The sequence below is a fragment of the Falco biarmicus genome, chromosome 4 (assembly GCF_023638135.1).
Source record: "Falco biarmicus isolate bFalBia1 chromosome 4, bFalBia1.pri, whole genome shotgun sequence".
Taxonomy (NCBI): Eukaryota; Metazoa; Chordata; class Aves; order Falconiformes; family Falconidae; genus Falco; species Falco biarmicus.
Genome location: NC_079291.1, coordinates 105,528,129 through 105,550,219, shown reverse-complemented (window position 1 = coordinate 105,550,219; position 22,091 = coordinate 105,528,129). Strand labels below are relative to the sequence as shown.

General features: G+C 64.3%; 1 protein-coding gene across 3 annotated transcripts; it reads right to left on the bottom strand.

The window, feature by feature from the left end:
* Positions 1 to 214: 214 nt before the first annotated feature.
* SLC38A3 (solute carrier family 38 member 3) lies at positions 215 to 14,798 on the bottom strand. Of its 3 annotated transcripts, none has more exons than XM_056337268.1 (16): positions 14,655 to 14,798; positions 7,138 to 7,289; positions 6,905 to 6,989; positions 6,697 to 6,812; positions 6,170 to 6,243; positions 5,997 to 6,089; positions 5,841 to 5,922; positions 4,942 to 5,024; positions 4,727 to 4,785; positions 4,086 to 4,259; positions 3,872 to 3,951; positions 3,336 to 3,436; positions 3,113 to 3,237; positions 2,503 to 2,647; positions 1,929 to 2,032; positions 215 to 1,819 (listed from the first exon to the last, which is right to left on the bottom strand). In XM_056337268.1, the coding sequence occupies exons 2-16, from the start codon at positions 7,245 to 7,247 to the stop codon at positions 1,715 to 1,717; spliced, it is 1,536 nt and encodes a 511-aa protein (XP_056193243.1). In that variant the 5' UTR covers positions 7,248 to 7,289; positions 14,655 to 14,798; the 3' UTR covers positions 215 to 1,714. The 3 variants fall into 3 exon arrangements, with proteins under 3 accessions (XP_056193243.1, XP_056193241.1, XP_056193242.1); XM_056337266.1 differs by lacking the exon at positions 14,655 to 14,798 and adding an exon at positions 9,508 to 13,284; XM_056337267.1 differs by lacking the exon at positions 14,655 to 14,798 and adding an exon at positions 7,813 to 9,455.
* Between the last annotated feature and the right edge of the window lie 7,293 nt (positions 14,799 to 22,091).

Sequence of the window (22,091 nt, the reverse complement as noted above, 5' to 3'; positions counted from 1 at the left end):
CGTGGGACCATCCATACGCCCACGCTGTCCCCATGTGCATCTGTGCATGCATGTGCATGGACCCTGTGCGTCCGCGTGTCCTTGCTGTCCCCACGTACACCCGTGCACCCACATGCACGTGTGTCCCTCTGTCCGTGCTGTCCTAGGACGCTGCGTGCCAGGTGCCAGCCTGCGTGCCAGCTCCTTGCACACCCAGTGACGCCCGAGACCTGGGCACGTTCACATCTTTATTCTCGCTGCCAGAGATGTTGCCGGCCGGCCTCCTGGCCAGCACGGACATCCACCCCACGGATAATTTAAAAGCGTCACCCCCCTGGCACAGCACAGGGGTGGCCAGGCTGAGGCAGGGGTGCCAGGGGCTGCTGCCACGGTGAGGGTCCACAGCAGTTCCCTTCAGTGGCAGCGGGTCACACCCCCCCCCGCCCCATATAGATATGTACATTATACAGAGCTACCCAGAGCAACACAACACGTTAAAAAAGATCTACTCTTATATACAGTATTTATAAAAAGCATCCCAGCCTCCACCACCCCAGTAAAAAAATACGTCTTTTATGTACTTTGCTGCAAGGCAGCACCACCCCCCCACCCCCCCATGCTCCCACCCTGCCAGGCTGCCCCCCCACACTGGGAGGGGAGCTGGGGGGTGGGAGAGCCACTCTCTGGGTTTTGGCGTGGCGTGGGGCATCGCAGCAGGATGGATGGATGGGCGGTTAGGAGAGGGCTGTGGAGTCTGGGTGCTGGCCTCAGGTGCCAGGCAAGCAGGGCCAGCTTGAACTGGGGTCTGCCCATCACCCTGGCATCTGGGCACACGGGTAGGGGGGTGGCTCCAGAGCCTTGAGTTGGACGCCGATGAGCGCTGCCCCCAGCATCCCCCCCCCCCCCCCCCTGCACTCCTGACCTGCACCCCTCGGCAGCGCCAGGTCCTGGGCAGCCAAACCAAAGCATGGGCAGGATGCCAGCAGGCACCAAGCCCCTGCAGGCGTGCCACCTCCCCACGGTGGTGCAGCCTGTCCCCAAGTATGGCCTGGGGGTCACCAGGGTCCCATCCACAGGCACCAGGAGCCAACTGTTCCCCAAGCAGGCTCAAAAGCAGTAGGCTGGGTACCACCAACCGTGGCAGCAGGACCACACTTGCCAGTGGGGACTGGGGTGCCCCCGTGATGCTGGGGTGGCATCTCTCTGGGGAGCAGGGCATGGCAGGAGGAGAGGATGGGTGGCTTGGGGATGGGTCCTGGCATGGGTCCCCACTGAACTCCAGCCCCTGGAGGGGCCCAGGATACTGCCCCAGTCCTCAGCCCCTGTGGTGGGCAGTGGCCCGCACCCTTGGCAGTGCCTGTTGCTGGTGGCTCTGGGTGCACAGAGATGAGCTCCACCTGACAGCCAGCTCCTGGTGAGGTAGGGCAGTGTTATTCTCCCCATTTTACAGATGGGGAAACTGAGGCGCGAAGCAGGAAGGGTACCTGCTGGAGCGGGGGTGGGGGGCACAGCACCTGCCCTGGGCTTGCTGCCCCACCCCGAGCACAGGTCTGGGGGTCCCCGTGCCTGCCATGGCTCATGCCCCCTCACCACCACCACCACGGGTGATGGCAGCGATGGCGGAAGGTCCCCAGAGAAGCCTGGTGGGGCCATGGTGTGGGAGCTGAGCCCAGGGCCGGCTCTCCCTGGGGCACCGGTAGGTGGGGGGGAGGTTGGCATGGGCACCCGGTGCTGGCTAGTGGCTGCCGCCGCTCTTCCCTCCCCCTGTGGCCCAGTCGATGATGATGAAGCTCAAACTCATGATCATGAAGATCACCCCAAGGAGGGCAAAGCAGGCAGCCTGTGGGGACAAGGAAGTGGGTCAGGGATGGCCAGGTCCACGAGGTCCCCAGTCCAGCCGTAGGACCCCCATCCCTGTCCCCATCTCTGCCCGCCCCTGCCATGCTTACCAAGATTTTGGGGGTGGAGCGCAGCGGCTCCTTGTCCTTGGGCATGATGCGGATGTAGAAGATGGCGGGGAAGATGAAGATGAGGCAGGGAGCAGAGGTGGCACCTGGAGCAGACAGGGACAGAGCGGGCAAGGGGCCCCCGTCCCGCAGCTCAGCTCTGCCAGCCCCGCTGCCAGGCCAGGTCCTGTCCCCCTCTGCCCCCCCACGCCAGCCCTGGCAAAGCCTTCCAGGAACCTGGGGACACCGTGTCCTGGCACCATCCCCACACCCCTCCCCGCAGCCAGGGCCTTGGCACCGAGCCAGGTGCTGAGCAGGGGGAGCCTGGCTTGGGGGATCAAGGGAAGTGCCCAGGAGAGAAGCAAGCAGTGGCCGGCAGTGCAGCATCACGCTGCAGGAACCAGCCTGCTGCAACAGGGATGGGGGGCACCCCATATGCCACCTGGTCCCAGCATGTTGAGAAGGGGAAACTGAAGCACGGGGGTTCAGGCAGAGCACCAGGCAGGGGTTGAGGCTGATGTGCTGCCTGCAACACGTAGCACCCAGGGCAGGACAGGAGTGGGGCACTGTCACGCACCAATCATGCCAAAGATGCCAAGGATGGAGGGGGCAAAGATGACCAAGAGGTTGATGAAGGTCAGCAGGACCACGGCGATGGTGACATGGCGGATCCAGCTAAAGTCTTTCCCTTGGAACAGCATCTGCTGGATGGCCCGGCGCACCTGGGGACAGGGACAGGGTGTCATACATCATCCTTGGAGTCAGGCCCCATCCCAACCCCTGTCCCTGCAGTCCTCATCCCCATCTCCTCTGTCCCAGCCCTGACACTGATGCCCCACTGGTCCCTGTTGTCCCTTCCCCTGCCCCAGCCCTGTCCCCATGGCTGTGCTGGTCTCTCTCACCCCTTCCCCTGCCCCAGCCCTGTCCCCATGGCACCACTGGTCCCTGTCACCCCTTCCCAGCCGTGTCCCCATGGCCCTGCTGGTCTCCATCACCCATGCCCCAGCCCTGTCCCTGACACTCACCTGGTCCTACTCCCCAATCCCTGCTGCCCCGCTGATCCCTGCTATCCTGTTCCCCGGTTTCAGCCCATCGCTGCCTCAGTTTCCCCTCTCAAAGCCTCAACCCAAAGCCCTGTGGCAGCCAGGGGTGGTGGCATCATCTGGCATCCCCACAGGGCCACTCACCGGGAAGAGGACAATGGGGACGGTGAGGGTGACAGCCGTCAGCACGGCCACCCGCACACACAGGATGAGCACATCGAAGGGGTCCACCTTGTTGTACGTGTGCAGCAGCTCTGACTCCACCCGGCCTGTGGGCACCGGCGGGGAGCCACTGGGTGAGTCCCATCACTGCCACCCCGGTGCCAGCATGCCGGTAGGGTGCCCAGCCCCCTCCCCAAGGGCTCACCATAGAACGTGAGGTATCCAAAAAGGGCAGCCAAGAAGTACATGAGGTACATGACCATGATGGAGATGTTGGAGATGCACTGCATTTTCTTCTTGGAGGGACTGCAGGAGATGGTGAGCTCAGCATGGCCCCCACAGGCCAGCCCACCCTGTGGCAACCCCTGGCACCAAGGACCCACCCATCAAGGAGGGGTGATGCCAGAGCACCCTGGGGTGCACAGGGGCTCTGTTCCCCTTCCTGGGCTGCGTGGTGGGTCAGATCACCCATCATCATCCACCCACCCTGGGTCATAACACCCACCTTCCAGGGGTGATATCACCCACTACCAGCCAGCCACCCACCCACCCCAGGCTGTATCACCCACCTCCTGGGACTGACACCACCCATCCCAGGTCCTACCACCCGCCACCCACCCAGGGTCATATCGCTCACCTCCCCATGATGCCCTGGCGCAGGTCCCACACCCAGACGGCACTGCCTTTGGGTGGGTGCCAGAAGCCCACCCCTCCCCATGGGTGCCCCCACCCAGGACTCACTCCTTCAGCTCTGTGTAGATGGGCAGGACCTCAGGGTGGCAGACGAAGGCAAAGGCCATGATGGGGATGGTGTATGCTGTCTGCATGAGAGGAGGGTGGCTGAGTGCCAGGGGCCCAGCTGGCAGGTGCTGTCAGGGCCAGGACCACCCACTTTCATAGGGTGCACAGGGTGGGGGCTCATCCGGAGCCCTAGGGGTGCATCCAAGGTCCCTACCTGGGAGTTCAGGGTGAAGAAGCTGGGGTTGCAAGTGCCCTGCTCAGGGGCCTGGAGGACAGTGTAGCCGTTCTGGTAGTCGCTGGTGCTGATGGCAGTGGCATTGAGGCTGCCCGTGAGGTTCCCCTCCTGCTCAGGGAGTGGGCAGGGGATCTGGAACTTCTTGTAGATGACCTGGGGGGAAAGATGGACATGGGGAGGGGCAGCACCAGCACCCCCCAGCACCAGCTGCCCAAGCCAACACCGCACCCGGCAGGAGGGTGCCCCTGCAGGGACCCCTCCATGGGTCACCCTTTGCCAGCAGTGCCCCACAGTGATGCTGGTCCCACAGTGATGCTGGACCCCCAGCCTGCCCCTGCAAGGGTGGGCAGCGGGGCAGAGCAGGGCAGTGGCACGTGGAGGGCCCACACACACAGTTCCCCCCAGCACCCTCTCCCTTCCCCTTTCCCCAGCGCTTGGCTTCTTCAGCCAAAAATAACCCAGCAGTGTGACAGCACCACAGCATCTCTGCAGCCCCGAGCACCCACTGTCCCTGCTGTCACCACAGCACACAGCCCAGCCACGCGCCAGCAGAGCCACGCACCCCAGCAGAAGGGATGCTTGGCACCCCAAGCTGCCAGCATGTGCCAGCAGGTGCTCACCGAGATGAGGAAGAAGACCATACAGCTGAGGGAGAAGCCACTAGCGTAGCCAAGGTAGCCTGGGGAGGGAGGAGAGCAGCTGGTGGGTCCAGGCAGGACCCTTGTGCTGGATGGGTGCCCCCTCCTTGCCCACCACCCCCAGGCTGACACCGTGACCCCACAGGAATCCCGGACTGTCAGACCCCAGGGCTGCAGGTGGCATCCCCCTGACTTACCGAGCTGCTTCATGAGAGCCAGGGGCAGGATAATGGTGACAGAAACCAGGATCACCAGGTAGTTCCCGTTCATGTACCAGTCCCTGAAAGCAGAGGGACTGCTCACTGCCCTGCTCTGCTGGGGCACAGGAGGCACAGGAAGCCATTGGTGGGGGGCTGTCTGCCATCTGTGGGGATCCCAGATCTGGCAGCCCCAGGGATGCTGGCAGCTTTGCTGTGCTAGCGTCCCTGGGGACCCCTGAGGCCAGTGTCCCTGGGGGCAATTGAGCTGGGGTCCTGCCTACCCCCATAGTAGTGCAACCCCAAGGGTTACAGCTGCTGTGGGGAAGGCTGAGAACTGCTGTTCTCAGCACATATTTGCCTGTGGGCAGCCCAGGGTACCAGCATCTGTGAGGGGACTCAGCCAGGTCCTCAACACCCCAGGTGGAGAGAGCTGCCCCTGGCTGCCCACAGGGCGGGACCCCTGCCCAGCCCTGGTCCTACATGTGGTCAAACACCTCAGAGCAGTCGGGGTTGAGCCTGGTTGGGATGCCCAGTCCAGGACTGGTGGAGGTCCCAGTGGCAGCTCTGCCCAGCTCTCACCCCCCATGGCTCTGGTGGGGATGCAGGTATGGGGTGGGGATGCGGGGACCCATTCCCAACCAGAGTTCCCATCCCCCACCCCACAGCCCTGGGCTCTACTCAAGGAGGAAAGCCTGATCCCAAGGGGATGTGAGGAGCAGGGATTGGAAGTTCAGCCCAGTTTAATCCCACCCAGGGGCTTATTCAGCACTGACAGTTATCAAAAATAGTAGTGGCTTAATGGCAGTAAATCCCTGCCATGGGCTGCACAGCTGGAGCCGAAGCTCTGGCACCTGCCCGAGGAAGGCACACAGGCAGCGTGGGCAGGAGGCACTCACGTGGTCTTCTCCTCCAGGTTGAGGAAGGTCTGGATGACAAGAGGCACTTCGGATTTGACGATGTATAGGTAGCTGGACATGGCTGTGGGGCAGAGCGAGGTCATGCTGCGTCAGCATGCTCCAGTCCCATCCCTTGTCCCCAGCCCCACTCCTCACCTCCGATGTTCTGCAGCGTGATGGCGATGGCTGCAGCCAGCTTCCCTGGCGTGCCAAAGGCTCGGTAGCCCAGCTGCTCATAGGCACGGATGCCTGCAGGACAGGGAGTGGTGGCAGGGTGAAAGTCAGGAGGGGATCCCCTGGCACAGCCCCACTGAGGACCCGACACTCACCCACGATGCCCGAGGACTTGAGCAGCAGGTGGATGGAGTAGCTGGAGAGCAGGGCCACTGCCGTCAGGAGGAAGCTGCGGGAGGACAGCGCCGTCACCAGCAAGTCACAGCACCAGGCTCGGACACAGCCGTAGGGCAAATCCCACACAGGCAGGCTCTGCCTGCAGGCAGCCATCCTGGCAGGTCACCCGGCCCCTCGCCTCGGCACCGGCTGGGTGCTCACAGGGTGGATGGGCCACAGGCCCAAGGGCAGCCGGCACCTGCGTCCTTTGGGCCACGTGGGGAAATCTGGTCTTGTATGAAGGAAGTCAAGCCTTCCTCCTCCTCCCCAGTGGGGCACAGCGCCTGGCAGGGGCAGACAGGCTCATGCTAGGGACGGGCATTGCTCAGGCAGTGGGACACCAGTCCCTGCACCACCCCAAGCCAGGGACCCCTTTTATGTCTGCACCCCTAGGACCCACCGATGCCCTTGGAGAGGCGCCCCCCAGCGCCCCTCACCCAAGCCCCCATGGGCGCACCACACTCACAGGAAGAGGATGATGCCGGTGTTGGCCATGGCGTAGGCCAGTCCCAGGATGCCGCTGCCCATGATGGCGTTGCTCAGGTTGAAGACAGACATCCCGAAAGATGTCTTCCCTTCGAACTGTGCACACAAGACACAGCAGGGATGGGACGCTCCGGTCACACCAGGAGCTACCCCCATCCCACAACCACAGTGCCCATGCTGATACTCACATCGGTGAAGTGCGTCTGCTTCTTGTCAGTGCCGTGGGGCAGGAACTCCTCCATCTCTGCTGCACTGGACTGGTTCTCCTCAAACCTGGGCACCGGAGGGGGTGGGGTGAGGCCAAAGTAGACACAAGGGCCACCATGCCCCCCCCCCTCCATGCCCAGGTATTGCAAGGGCAGGGAGCAGCTGGCAGGACCCCCCAAGCCCCTGGCACCTCCACTTATCCTGGGGCCCCTACCTGTCGCCTGCCAGCGAGGGGACAGTGGAGGCGGTGAGTGCAGTCGTGTGCTTCCCATTGGGCACCAGCTCCACCATCTCAGCCTGGAGGGGCACGTCTGTGGCATCCATGGCGAGGAGGTGGCTGGGCTCACTGCAGGCTCTCCTTGGGCTCTGCAAGAGGGGGGCAACAGGGGTCTGGAGACGGGCTGCCCTTGGGATCCACAAGTCCCGCATCCACCAGGGATGCTAGAGTCAGGCACAGCACCAGCGCTGATGCCATCGCAAGGACAGGCTGGACTTCTCCCTTCTGCTCGCTTGGCACACAACGTCCCACAGAGCTTGCCCCGGCTCCAACAGCTCCACGAGGGTCCCCAGGTGGAACTGTCCCCTCGCTCAGCCAGCCATGCCACAGCCCACCCATCCCGCAGCCCACCCCACAGAGCTGCTCCGCTCCCTTGCACGCAGCACTGCAGTAGCCCAGCCCCAAAGCCTCCATCCACAACGCCTGCCCACCTCCACTACCCTGCCTGCAGCAATCAGCTCCGTGCCTCAGTTTCCCCTCTCAGAGGTGGGTGCCGACAGGCGAGTGGGGGTGTTTGGGAGGGCAGCTGGGGACGGGGTGGGGAGCTCAGGGTCCCCCCAGCCACCACCGTTACTTAAAGCCTTGTGGTACTGCCCGGCGCAAAAGGCTCACCCGCATCCCGCCGCCCAGGGCCAGTGCTGCCAAGGTGCCAAGGCAGGGGTCTTGGGGGCACGTCAGGGCTGGACAAACGGAGCAGGAAAGAGCGCGGGGCCAGGAGACAGCTCCTTGGCAGGGGAAGGCAGCCAGGCTGCCGAGCGCGGGACGCCTTGGCACACCACACAAAGCTGCCTCTGTGCAAGCCCCAGCCCTCCCCGCCCCGCTGGGAAACGGCACAGGGTGGCTTTCTGGGGCAGGCTGGCAGCTGGGCAGGGTCACCCACCACCCTGAGGGTCTGGGGTCCTGTCCGGCTGGCTGGGGTGCTCCATACTGGGGCCATCTCTGGCCAAGGGATAATGCCACCCAGCCCAGGGTGATGGCTGGCTGGGATGCAGCGCGGTCCCCAACCCCAGGGAGGATGCTGGTGCCCTGTCACTGGATCCCTGTGGGGTTAAAAGGGGACATGCCCATCTTTCTTCTAGGGGATCAGTGGCCCTGGGGACCAGGCAAGCCTTCCTGTGGCACTGCTGGAGCACGGAGATGACGGGGACAGCAGCCCCCACAGCACGCAAGGGAAGGATGTCACAGCAGGGTGTGGGCGTCAGCACCTCCGGACTCCTGAGCTGCTGCCCTGCCTGTCCCTGCCCATTCAGGCCACAGAGGAGACCTGGCGGGGTCATCCCAGGCCACGCACTGGCTGCCAGCACTGCTGGGGAGGGGGGGGCCAAGCCCCTAAGGCTGGCCTAGGGTAGGGGGCACAAGGCTGGGCCACCCTGCCTGCGACACCCAGCCTGGTGGGGAAACTGAGGCAGGGCACAGGCCAGCGAGGACCAGAGCAGGGAGGCTCAGCTGTGCAGGGGGGAAGAGAGGGAAGCACAGGGCGGGCGCTGGGTGATGATTTATCCCCTCCACTAGGCCTCTGCTTGGGCCAGATCCAGGCATGAACATGGCTGCCAGCACGTCCAAACACCACCGTTAACTCTGCGCCTTCCCGCCACCATGGGCAGGCATTGCCAAGCCCACCACTCCCAGTGCCGGGCTGGAGGGGGACCACCAGGTCCCTGGTGCTCCATCACCTCCCTGATGCCCACCAGCACTGCTGGGCTGCCCACAGGCACAGGCTTCGCTGCCTCCCACCAGCAGCAGGCAGGAGCTGCCCCGCTCCCCCTGCCCGCTCCCCCACGGGCGCCAGGGAGGCTGGGCGCTCTCCTCTGCAGCCCCTTTCTTCTCCCAGGTTATAATTACACCTCGCCGGACGGCTCAGGAAATACCAGCTTCTTCCCCCGAGCGCCTCTCGGAATAGCAAGCGGCACGGCCAGGCTCATTCTGCATGCACCGGGCTTAGCACTGCCACCCAGACGCTTCCTCCCGCCGGGCAGCCCCGGCACAGCCCTGGCACAGCCCCGGCACAGCCCTGGCACAGCCCCGGCACCGCTCACCGCCACCTCCCCAGCCAGCCCCGGCCTTTGCCCCTCGGCCAGGGTCTCCCAGAGGCAGTGGCCAGGGAAGAGGGGGGAGATGAAAGGGGAGGGATCAGGAGACGCTTCGATCGGGCAGAGCGTGCCCTGCCTGCCGCTGTTTGCCTTGCGATAAGGCCAGGCAGAACAGCAAATACATGGAGCGGTGGACGGCCCCCGGTTGGGGGGGGGGTGGCGTGTGTCCCCCCAGGGCTAGGGGGTGGCAGGCTCACCCCTGTCCCTGTGCACCCACCTCAGCCGGGGATGCTCCACTCCAGGCAAAAAGCATCTCCCAGGGATCTCACCCCATGGTATGCGCATCCCCGCCACACAGACGGGGTGTTGCCATCCTGGCTGCCGCCTTGGGCAGCCCATGTGCTCTTCCAAGGGCTGCTCCTGCTGTCCCACTGCTCAGTGACACCAGGGCCATCATCCACCCCAACAATGCTCCGGCACAGCCAGGCAGCCCGCGCCGGGCCCCGGTGCTGTCCCGCAGCCCCCCCCGCGGGGAACGGCAAGCCGTATGCGTGGGGCGGCACGTACCCTCCCCGCCGGCCACGTCTGCGCACCAGGGGAGGCTACATTTGGTCTCTCACACCACGTCCCGGCCAGCACAGATGCCTGCTCCGCCTCACCGAGATGGGGACACGTGTATGGGGCAGCAGGGCTCCCAAATCCCTTTCCCTGGCAGGCAGCCAGGCAGCCCTGGGCTTGCCCCAGCCCCCCTGTCAGCCTTCCTCGGGGGCCAGGACACCATGGTGGGGGATGTGGTCCTGGAAGGGGCTGCATCCCTCTGCCCAGCATCTCGCTTCCACTCAGACTTTATTTCAAAGGTGGAAAAACCCAGCTGGGAGCAAGGCACAGCCAGGAACAGGGCGGGCTGGGGCAGGAGAGCTCGGTCGGCAATACCAGAGGAATGTGTCGGAGGTCCATCACACCTGGCAGCATGGTGAGGAGGGCACATATCACCCTGGGAAAGCCAGACACTCGCACTATGCTGGTTCCCCTGGTCAAGCCTCAGCACAGCACAGTCCCTGCTGGGGCACGCCATGCCGGTGGGAGTACAGCACGCTGCCTGCCAGCCCTGCCTGCGCCACACAGTGCCAGCCTGGGATGCAACGACCTGCCATGTGCCCGCAGCCCACGACTCTCACCCATGAGGGACAAAGGCACCGGGTCTCCCTGGCTGTGGGTGGGTGTTCCCCCAAGCCAGGGACCCCTGCCGGCCAGAGACCCCCCTCTCTATCTCCTCTCCCTCTGCAGATGAATCCCAGCTAATCCACCCCAGCTGGGACAGTGGGACTATTCCGGGTGGTAATCCGGCTTTAATGCCAAGCCTGCCACAGCTGCCGGCCTGCGTGCTCACAGCCAGGTACTCCACTGCCACCGGTGTATGCTGGGGGGCAGGCAGAAAGGCCCCCCTGTCGGTGCCTGCCTGCCCAGGTGGCTGTTCGGGTTTCCGCAAAGCTGGGCACACAGAGGTCTCATGTTCCCTGGGGCTTCGCTGGTGACATAGCCCTCCCAGAGGGACAGGCGGCATGGTCAAGCAGGCAGAGATGCCAGCTGTCCCCCCCCACCACTGCCATCGGCCCCCAGACCTGGGGGTACCCGCAGCACCGCTGCTGGGCACAGGGTGACCTCCAACCTGGGGTCCCTGGTGAGCCCCCAGAACCACCATAGGCACACAGGCAGGGCTGGGGCAACAGCCCAAATCTCGGGGGTCCCCGGGCATCACCTCCCCAGGGAGGCTGGCTCCAGCAGGGCAGACACACAGTGGGGACCCCCCCACACCTCTCGTTGACCCTCCACAGAGAATCCCCTCCCCGGGTGGCCCTGGGAGCCTGAGCACTGGGAGCCGAGCCAGCCCAACCCTGCAGGAGCAGGGCCTGCCCTTCCCCCCGAGCGCACGCAGGCATGGCTTTCCCCCTGACCTGCCTTCCTAAAATTAGCACCCCAAACCTGTTTTTAAATCTACGGCATTTCTCTCTCCTCCACCTCACAGCCAAGCAAAGGCAGTGCCATTGTCCCACCTCCCCGGGAGCAGTGGGCACCCAGAAGGGCAGATCTGGCTGCCCAGGGGCATGGCCAGGCACCTCACCTTTGGGGTGAGGGTTCTGAGGTGCACCCCCATGCGCATGGGGACACCATCAGCCGTGGGGAGGCTTACCTGGAGGCAATTTGCCCACTGCATGGCTGGAGAGCCCCTCTGGGTAGCCCCACTGTAGACCCTCCCCAAACAGACCTGCTGGAGACCCTCATTAGATAGCCCCACCAGAGACCTTCACCAGATAGCCTCCCAGATGATCATGCCAGTCAGCCCTGCTCATGGTCCCAGCACAAGCTGGGCAGCACGCTCACTGCTCCTGGGCTCATCTAGACCTGGGGCAACCTGGGGTTTCAGCCCCAAATACTGCACCACGACTCAGCCTCAGGCTAGGTGATGCCCATGGCACTACAGCCAGGGCAGAATTGGCAGTGGCAACAAGAAGCAAGCGGTTCTTGAAGACACTGTCCCAGCTAGCAGGGCTCCAGGGGCACCAACACCTACCCCAGCAGCTCCAGGCCATCCCTGCCATGCCATGCAGCGAGCAGCATCCACCCAGGATCTTCCTTCAAACAGCACAAGCGGCACCCATGTCCTCAGGGACAGCTCTGCCCAAGCACAGGGATGTGCCCACAGGCAGAGTGTGCCAGCAGCTGGGCTGGCTTGTGGCCACCCCAGCACCATCCCACAGCAGTGGATGTGCTTGGGTCTGGGACAGACTGGGGAGGGGAAGGCACTGCAGGGAAGGGGGTGGCAGAGCTAAACATCACAGGGGGGCCATGGGGAGGGTTTTCTAGTGCCGGAGCCATGGCACAGCTCAGCCATGGCAATCCCCTGCCAGCCATATGCCCCAGGATGGGGCCATAGGAGGATCAAGTGGCTGCAGCACAGGTGCCAGCCACCCCCATCGCACCAGGTCCTCCTGCATCCAAGCGCCAGTACCAAGGAGAGCTGGGGAGAACAGTGGGGAAACCGAGGCCAGGCAAGGGGAGCCGTGCACAGCATCGGGACAGCCCAGGCTGACACAACTCAGTGTGGAAGGAAGGGATTGAGCCCATGTGGGACAAGGTCAGGCAGCAGAGGCAGCTGGCAGCGTGGGGACAGGGTAGGCACAGCATGAGGCTAGTGGCACCCAGCGTGGCTCTGGGGGAAGCCAGGTGTAAACGGCAGCTTGAGCCCAAACAGCTGGCTCTAGGCTAAATGTTGGATTTTGCTTTAAACTTAAAGCCAATGCACTGCCCATCAGGACCTCAGGGCCACCCAGGGAGCATGGTGGCACTGTGGTGATGACCGATGGGCAGGTACTGTCTGAAAAAATGGTTGTGTTTTCTATCACAGCTCTGGAGTGTGTTTTGCCTTGGAAGTGAGACGCTTTCCAGGAGTTCCCACTCCCTAAAACACACCTGGCCTTGGTGGGATGACACTGAGGGGTCAATGGCAAAAAATCCAAACTGTCATTTGCTGCCGGCAGCACCAAGGACATCAGGAGGGACCAGCCTCAGCTGCACCCTCGTATGCCCCCGGCACCCCCAACATAGTACCCTGTCCCAGCCTGGGGCCAAGACCTGCCCAAGCCCCGTGGGACCACTGCCACCCCTGGCCTTGCAGCTCTAGCCATTGGGCCACCCCACCAGCCTGGCATCTGCTCCCCAGCCCGGGGATGGCAGGACCAGGCTGGCTGTCCCCCTGCTGGCACGGGGAACCCAGCCAGCCCCAAACCTGCGTCAGCAGCCAGGGAGGTGCGCAGTGCCCGAGACCCACACGGTGAGAGAGGCTGGGGGCATGGGGGGCCCATCCTGTCCCCAATCCACCTCTGTTTTCTCAAGGGCTGCATTTCCAAAGGAGCCCGTGGGATCCCACTCCTTCCCCCCGTCTCCACGTGCCAAGGAAAATAGGCTCTGCCGGTGCCTGTTTGTTTGCCGTGGCTGCAGCCCTGGCGTGTGATTACAGCTGCAGCGCGGTCGGGCGCTGCGGGGCCCTTTGCACCTCGGCCAGGCTCCCCCACAGCGCCAGCACCCCCCCCATGCCACCCCTGGGTGGGCCAGAGTGCCCCCACTGCCCCCCCAAGTATCACTGGCCACCAGAGCCCAGTCATGCCAGTGCTCAGTCTCCAGGGGACAGGGCAGTGTCATGGGGCATGGATGGCTTTCTGTGGGGTGCCCCCATGAAGCCAGGAGGCAAGAGCGTGCCCGTGGCCGGCAGCAGGGACCAGGCAGGTCTAATGGCTCAACTTGGGCGTGATCCAACCACCAGTGGAAAATTCCCCATCTCCTCTGTGGCAGCTCAGCGCGGCCATGCCCTCCACAGTCAGCTGCGGCTCAGCCCTGCACGGGGGCTCTGCCTTCCCTCCATCCCACCTGCTGGGGACTTGCTAGGTCCCCTGGTCACCTGTGCCACCACATAGCCAGCCCCAGCATGGAGAACCCACGGCCAGCAGCCACCTGCCATGCCTCAGGGCACTACCTTTGGGGTAGATGTCTCTCCGGCAGGACATTTGCAAGCCGCTTCAGGCAGCGCAAGCCACCACACCGCTGGCATGGGACACGCGTGGCCAGTGGGAACGCAATGTGCCGCCTGCCTTTCCACACCGCTGTCCCGGCCAGCCAGACTCTATAAATACCCCGGCCCGGGGAAGCACGGCACGCACAGCCCGGCCAAGCCCCGGCAGCACCGCGACCGCCAGCATCGCTCTCCCTGGCTGTGCCCCCCGCCGCGCTCCGCTCCTCGCCCCAGCACCCTGACACCCGATCCTGCCCGCGCACACTTCCAGCCTTAAGAAACATATGTCGTTCCCACGGGCAATTAAAAATTAAAAGTGGAAAAAAGGGACAGAAAAAGGGGGTCTGGAGGTTGGTGTTATTTTTATCAGCAAAGCAGGCGGCGATGCCGAACCCCCCCCCGGCACCGCGCCGCGGGAGGAGCTTTGCTGGGTGCTGGGGTGGAAAGGCGGCGGGGCGGGGGGGCCTCTGCCTTCCCTCTGCCCTCGCAGGATTTTTTACCCACCCGTGGGAGGCTTTAAGCAGCTGGAGAGGCAAGCGGCAGCAGAAAAGCAAAGCAAACAGCCCCCGGGCACCGCCACCTGCCAGGGCTGTCGGAGCCCCCGAGCCCTCCCAGGGCTGCCGGGGGCGGGGGGGGGGGGGCTTGCCCGCCTCCGGGAGGAGGAGGAGGGCAGCGGGGCACGGTGGGGGGAAAACGGGGCCGGGCGGGGGGTTAGGGCGGGCTGCGGGGGGGACCAAGGGGAGGCGAGGGCTCCGAAGCCCCGGCAGCCTTCAGCCACGGAGTTTCCCGAAGGAGAAGGCAAAAAGCACGGGGGTGCGTGCAACTGGGGAGACTGGGAGGGACTGGAGGGGACTTACCTGCCCCCCTCTCCGGCGGTGCCTCTGCTTCGGGCTGGGGCGAGCAGCCCCGGTAGCCGGTGCCGCGGATTAGACTATCCTACGGCCGTAATCCCGGCCGAGCCGGAGATTAAACCGGAGCCGGGCCCGCCCCCAGCGCGGCGGCTCCCAATCTCCGCGCCGCCGGGGCAGCGTCAGGGGCAGCGCCGGGGAGGGACCGGCCGGGGGGAGAGCAGCCGGCCCCCGCCCCGGCCCCGGCCCCGCCTCGCCCCGGCCCCAGCGGCTGTCACCGCCCCCGCCGGGCATCGCTCTCCCGCTGGGAATCACCGACGCACCGGGCATCAGTGTCCCACCCGGCATCGGTGTCCCACCGGGCATGGACGCCCCGCCAGGTACTGGCCCCCGCAGCACCCGGGGGCTGCTGCCGGAGCCCGGCCGCTGGCTGGGGTTTCTCCCCTCTCGGGGGGAGCAGAGTCACCCGACAGCTGGGGAGGGTCCCCCCAACACCCCCCAACCAGGCTCTCCCCCCGGCCTGTCAAGCTCAAGTCGCTACCACGTTAAGGCAGCCCGGCCCGGGGTGCCAGCTGCCCCCGCAGGGGCTGTCCGGGTACTTCAGAACACTGGGAGAAAACAATCCGTGTGGGATCATCCCAGTGTGACCCAGAGTGGGGGGGACAGTCCAGTCCCCTCCTCTCGTCTCCATCAAACTTCCCCACTTGAGCTGAAACACCTCTTTTTTCTTGGAGACACAACTTAGGCATCTATCCCCACAAAAATGCCCCAAAGAAGAAATTTCTTCTTCCAAGAGCATCTCACACACTGCAGGGAGAGCCAGCAGCTCCTGGCCAGCCATCAGCATGTCCCTGTGGGTTCCCTGCCCTTTCCCAAGGGCTGTCACCCCCAAACCACCTCCTGCTCCTCTGCCCTGCCTGGCTTTAACTTCAGAGTAAATCTCTGGGGCTCGGTGCACCCTCCTCCCCGTTAGAGCCGCAAGCCCTGCACAGCCACTGCACGTTAGCAGGACGGCTCCGCGCGTTGCTGGGAGCCTTTATTTGTGTTACGCATATCTTTCATAAATCCTTGCGAAGCCTCGGGTGGCCTGGGATGGAAATAACACCAACGGCCGGCAGTGAGCGTCGCCATCGGGCTGGGAGGAGGAAAATCTCCCCTCGGCAGCACCCTCTCGCCTGGGACGTTAAATGTTCAATGGCAGCTCTGCTCTCGCGCTCCCAGCAATCCTGCGGCTCCTGTTACTGCCGCTCTCCGTTGGCTGGAGACATCCATTAACTAATTTCTAATAACAGCAGCATGCGTAAGTTCTGAACCAGCGCTGGCTGGCATGCTGGGGGACCGGAGGCAGCCAGGTTTGGCAGCTTGGTAGGAGGGGGTGGGGGGTCAGAGGGAGGGAGTCAGAGACACCCAGGGCCATGGGCATGGCTGGGCTTCAGCCATCCACTTAACCCTTCCCCTGCCCTGGCGAAGGTGGGCGCCAGCCATGTGGCACCAGCAAGGAGATGTCCCAAGAATGGGTGGCAACCCACCTCGCCACCCATTGTAAAAGGAGTCTGAGAGCTGCCACCCTGTAAGAAAACACAGTGCGGGCAGCTGGGGATGGGGACAGGCAGGGTGGACCCATGGCATGGGGGTGCAGCATGTGCCAGCAGGGTGGTCATGCTGGGGGGCTGGGCTGTGGACAGTGACTCAGAGCCTGGCTGCTCCTTCCCAGCCCTTCCCCTTCTCCTGTTGGCACAAATGAAGCCATGACCCCTTTTTATCACCCCCTGTCTTGTCTGGCATGTGACATCCCTCTATCATTTCCCCCTTTTCAGCTGGGCAGAGGAGATATTCACACCATCCCCACCGTACCTACCTGAAGCTTTGTAGAAAATCAAAGCTATGAGAAGGAGAGGAGGAAAAGGGAGCAAAGACATCCCCAGACCTCCCAGAGCCTGTCCCAGAGGGTCCCCACATTCCACAGCCAGCATGTGGTGGCTCCAGCCCCATGCAGCCAGGCTGGCCATGCACTGGGGAGCCAGCATGGGGACCAGTCCCCTCGTCGCAGCTGGGGCTGCCTAGGAGAGGGGTGGGCTAACACCCTCCTCTCAGCCCCCTGAACCCCCTGGCTGATGGTGCCTCCCCAGCACAGCCCAGGGCCGTTTCACCACTGGCTCTGGTGGTGTCAGGCCTGTGCCTGGGCTCCAGTGCATTGCGAAACTGCAGCCGTGTGGTTTTCTCCGGCCAGCTGGAAAGTTTGACACTGGATTCCCAGATGTGAGGAGCCTTTGGGGGAGCGTGGCACGGCACGGTATGTCCTGACGGCAGCATCCTGCCTCACCAGTGGCAGGGAGCTGAGCACTGTGCCGGCTGTGCTGTGCCACAGCCCTTGCCTGCAGCCCACCCCCATGTGGTTTGCTTTCTTACGAATCCCCCCAGCCAAAAGCTGACCTATTTTTCATCCTTCAGCCACACTCAGAGATAGAGCCGATTAAAGTGAGCCCCCTTAAAACCCCTTGGCCTCGATAGCATCTTGGCATGGGACAAGGCCAGCCAGGACCCAGCCATGAAGGAGTGGGTGCCATGCACAGCCAGGGCATGCTCTCCTTGTCACGCTTGGTTTCCTTACATGGCCTCTGTGCCTGCTGCCTGGCTGCTGCCTGCCACTGCCCACTGTTCCCAGGGTCGAAATGGGAGATGGCAGGAAGATATGGCAGAGATAATGGTTAGATCTGCAGCCCAAGCAGTGCCCTGCCCCCGTCACAACCATGTCCTCTCGAGCAAGAAGCCTCCCAGAGCTTGTCCTTGCCAAGAACACACCGGCAGGTGCCTCTGGTCCCCAGCACCAGCCATCCCACAGGCATGGCCCCAGCACCTGTCAGGGGCTCTAAGACCCCACTGCCCCCCCGACCCCATCACTGGGGAGCAAGCAAGTCACAAAAGGGGCCAGAAATGCTGGTGGCAGGAGGAGAGGGATGCCTGTGGCCAGTGGCGTGGGCTGGGAGGACTCCAGGGTGACACTTCCCCAAGGCCATGCCCAGGGCAGGAGCCTTCCTCCCCCCAGCCTGTCCCTCTGCAGAAGCCCCCCAAATGCCAGCAGCATGGCACCTGGGCCCAGAGCTGGCAGGGAGCAGCCTGTGGCCCCCTCCCTCGCCCTTGACCATCACCTCCCTCGCAGCACACGCTGTCATGTGGCAGGGCACAACAACAACAAGGACTAATTGGTTAATGTGATTTCAAAACATGATTTGCAATTATAACTTGCCAGAGAGCATTCAATGATCCCGCACATCAGGAGAGTGGGTTTTTCTCCTTCGTTTGTTCCTGGAACCTCGAAACCAATTAACTTTACAGAAGCCAGAAGCAAAGCGCTGCTCAGCAGACCTGAAGGGTGGGTTATCTCTGCACTCAATCGCTTCCCTGCCAAGCGCTACACCAGGAACCAAGGACCTGAGGACAAGCCCAGGGTAACCCCACTGCTTCTCCCCACAGTCCTGTGAGGTTTGGAAGAGGGTCCTGGGACCCCCAGCTCCTGCAGCTCCCACCAGGACACCAGTCCCACACAGGCTCCTCCAGCCATCAAGCACCACAGGTGCTTGGAAGCACTTGAGGGTGGAAGAATGCCCTGAGCTCTAGGAGATGGGAAGAAACTGTTCCTCTTGGAGTAGGGGGACCATCCTCTCTGTCACCTTCAAAAGTGCTGGCAGCAGCCTGTACATCTCTGCCACTCAGGCAGGGCAGCCATGTCCCCGCTGTCCCTGCTGGCAGCACCCACAGCCTCACTGGGGCTAGGGGCTTTGCCTCCATGGGCTTGCCATCCTGCAGCAAGGGCTTAAATGCCTTTAAGGCAATTATGCAAGGACTTAGCAAGGACTTCAATACTTTTAAATGCAACTTAAATGCATTATTAAAGCCAAACAAGCCCAAGCGGCCATGATGCTCCTGAGATGTCCGGCACCCAATGCCCTGCTCTGGGCCAGCTCCTCTGAGTCTTGGCCTGTTTCCCCAGTGCCCCCAGTTACCGAGCTCTGTTGCTTCCTATATCTCACTGGAAAGCCAGGAATAGGGCTGGCAGCATTTTCCTTCAAGCAGGCAAAGAGGTGCTGGGTGGCAGCTGCTGGAGAGACAGATGCTCTGGCAGCTCTCCCTTGGGATGGTGCCAGGGTCCTGCTCTGCTGGGGGACCTGGGCTCACAGGGGGACCCACCAGCCTGCAGGGAACACTCCCATGTGCACAGGGCCTGAGGCTTTCTGGGCTGCGAGCTGCCGACCATCAGCTCCCCGAGTCCGAAGGTCCTCCATCCCACAGGGAGCTCGGCCATCCCACATTGCAGCTACCTCAGCTACCCAAGGACAGGGAGGGAGCTCAGGCAGCTCCCAGAGACTCCAAGAAGGCATGGGGGGCTCATGACAGCGCCAGGCAGCAGGGCTGGGTTGCCCTATGCCCCAAAATCCGCCTGGGCTAGGGCCAGGCCAGACCCCCAGCCAAACCCTGCTGGGACACCAGGTCCACGGCTGAGCCACAGCTGGGCTGGGTGGTTAATGTTTAGCAGAGCAGGAGCAGGGCCCTGGCATGGGGCAGCAGAAGGAAATGTGGGACAGCACTGGGTGGTCCGCAGCACCCAGGGAGGGGGGGTCTCCTGTTCAAGCTCCCCAGCAAGCTGTTACAAGCACAGAGCCGGCTGGGGGAGCCCCAGGGGGGCCGAGGCACACTGCTCAGGGCCTGGGCAGTAGGGCGGCAGATGGCTGGGGAGCTGGGGAGCAGGAAGCGGGGAAGGACCAGGGATGCCTTTTGGCCCAGGCAACTGTAGCATCCTTGTTTAAAGATATAAATAACCGGGCCAAAAATGGAGACGTGGCCACAGCCGTGTCCCTCCTCTCCCTGGGGGGCAGCGGTTGGTCCAGAGCTGACTGAGGAGAAGATAGGGCTTGTGCAGCCCCAGCAAAGCTGCTGTCTGCTCCCACTCCTGGTGGGATGTACCAGTGGGGCTGTGCTGGACCTCCACCCTTGCCAGGGTAACTGGCAGCCCTGGGGCCAGACAGCAGCACAGGGTCCTGCCAGGTGTGATCCAGCCATGAGGAGGAGAGGGGATAAAGGCCCTTTCATGGCCTGCCAGGGCAAGGGATTCAGCAGGAGAAGCACAAAAGGACATGGCAGCGCTCAGGACTGAGGCTGCTGTGTTCCCCAGCATCAGGGTACTCAGCCTCCCACAGCGGTGGAATGCAGGGGGTGCCTGCCCCAGCCAGCGTGCAGCTGGGGAGCACTAGGTTCCGGGGTCCCGGAGGGCACCCCCAGGTCCCCGCTGGCATCACCCAGCTTTGCGCTTGGGTGGGTTGAGCCTGGCACTGTTTCTGGCTGCACAGTGCTGGCATCTTGGCCCCCTCCATGGTTGGGAAAGCCCCAGAGCGGCTGCCCCTCTCCCTCCCCTCTGAGCTGGCTGACAATTGGCTGCCCGAGGGACGCCGGCCTTGATCCGCATCGCTGGCCGTCCCCATAGCTGAGCAAACAGAGAGGAAAACAGCCCCCGATGGCCCCAGCACGTGGCCAGGCACCTGGCACCCCCCCAGCACTCCCATCCTCAGGACCCCCCCCACCAAGCAGAGCTGGCAGTATCACCCTGCCCAGCGCTGCCAGGGGGGTTAACAGTACCAGCCCACCTGCCCCACAGCTGGGAAAGAGCCTGGGGGTTGTGGGTGCTGAGCTGGGAGTTGGGCTGACAGAGCAGGAGCAGGGCTAAGCACCCACCATGCTGGCACAGGAGCTGTGCCAAGGCAGTCAGCACAGCAGGTAAAGTGCTGGGGCGGCCCCGTGACTGCTGGCCCTGGGTGTGGGGCGGTCCCTCCTTGCCCAGTCCAGGGGTCAGCTTGCCCAGTTCAGAGCTGTTTGCTGTGGGGCTGGGCCAGTCCCCGCGGCCTGCGGTCCAGCCTGTTGGGGGCAGGCGGCCAGTGTGCACCAGGGGCACGTGCCCGGGCCCTGCCCAGCTGCCCCACGTGCTTCCCCCACAGCCTGATTCCCCGAAACTCTTCCCCACCAGCAGAGCGTGGTGCTTCATGGAAACCTCCCTGCCCCCTCACGTTGCTTCCCCATCGGAGGGGCACCCCACTTCTGGCAGAGGCTGGGGGGATGGCAAAGGCTGTTTCCCCATCCCATTCTCCCTCTGGACATCCCCTGCCACCCAAAGACCCTGCTGCCTGCTCCCAGGATCCACATCCTGCCTGCAGGCAGCGGCTCCCACCCATCACCAACACCAGGCTCCGCATGGGTGGAATGGGGGATGCTGCCACCAGCAGTGGTGCTCATGGCGGCACCACGGCCAGGGTAGGGCTGGGGGATACGGGCTTCCAGCTGCCCTACCCAGCCCTGTAGCTGCGGCTTGTCCTCAGGGAGGACAGGCCATGGGTGCAGGGCACAGGTGGCTGCTCCAGCTCTGCTGGCTGCGCCAGGAGCACTGCCCGCTCCTTGTCCTGCCGCCGGCAAGGTGAGTGTGCTGCTGTGGCCACAGCCGGCCAGCTGCTCCCAGTTCGCACTGGCTGAAGCGACGGGCACGGGGCTGGTGACCCTGCAGTCCGCCCACGCAGGGACACCACCATCCCATGACTGTGACGGTGTGGGTAGGGGGAACCAGCCCACGTCCTGCAGCCCCCGCAGCCCCGCTGCCAGGCAGGAGCACATGATGCAGCCGGTGATGGCTCTGCCCTGGCATGGCCGTCACTGCCGGGAGAGGGCCAGGGGCACCGGCACCAGAGGGCCCCGCCTGCCCCACAGCGGCACCCGGCTGCCCCACACGAGGCCCAGGCTGCCCCACGTCGGACCCCGGCCGCCTGACGCCACAGCCAGGCTGCGCCGCACCAGGCCCGGCCCCGCCCGGCCCGCGCTCCGGCGGCCCCGCGTCAGGCCCCGGCCGGCTCAGCCCCGCCCCGGCCCGGCCGCGCGGGCCCCGATCGCCCTCTGACGGCAGCCGGCGGCTCGGCCTGGCCTCGGCCCGCCCCGGGCCCGCCCCCTGCCCGCCCCGGGCCCGCCTCCTGCCCGCCCCGGGCCCGCCCCCTGCCCGCCCCGGGCCTGCCCCGGGCCCGCCCGCTCCCCATACCGGGCCTGCCCCGGGCCTGTGCCCTGCTGTGTCCTGCCCGCCCTGGGCCCGCGGCCTGTCTGCACCGGGCCTGCACCCTGCCCGCACTGGGCCTGCACCATGCCTGTACCCTGCCATGCCCTGCACACACCTGGCTGCACCCTGCCCATGGCCCGCCCGCCCCCTACCCTTGCCTTGCCTGCACCCTGCCCACACCTACCCTGCCCCCCGCCTGCGCCTGGCCTGCACCCTGCCTGCCCCCAGCCTGGCCCTGCTGGGGCTCCCCAGGCACCCACCACCCTGCCACACTCATGTGACCCCAGGCCTGTGTCCCCCCAAAAGCCCTCTCTCCCTGCCTGCACCTCAGCACTCTGCCTGCTCTGCCATGGGGCAGCCCC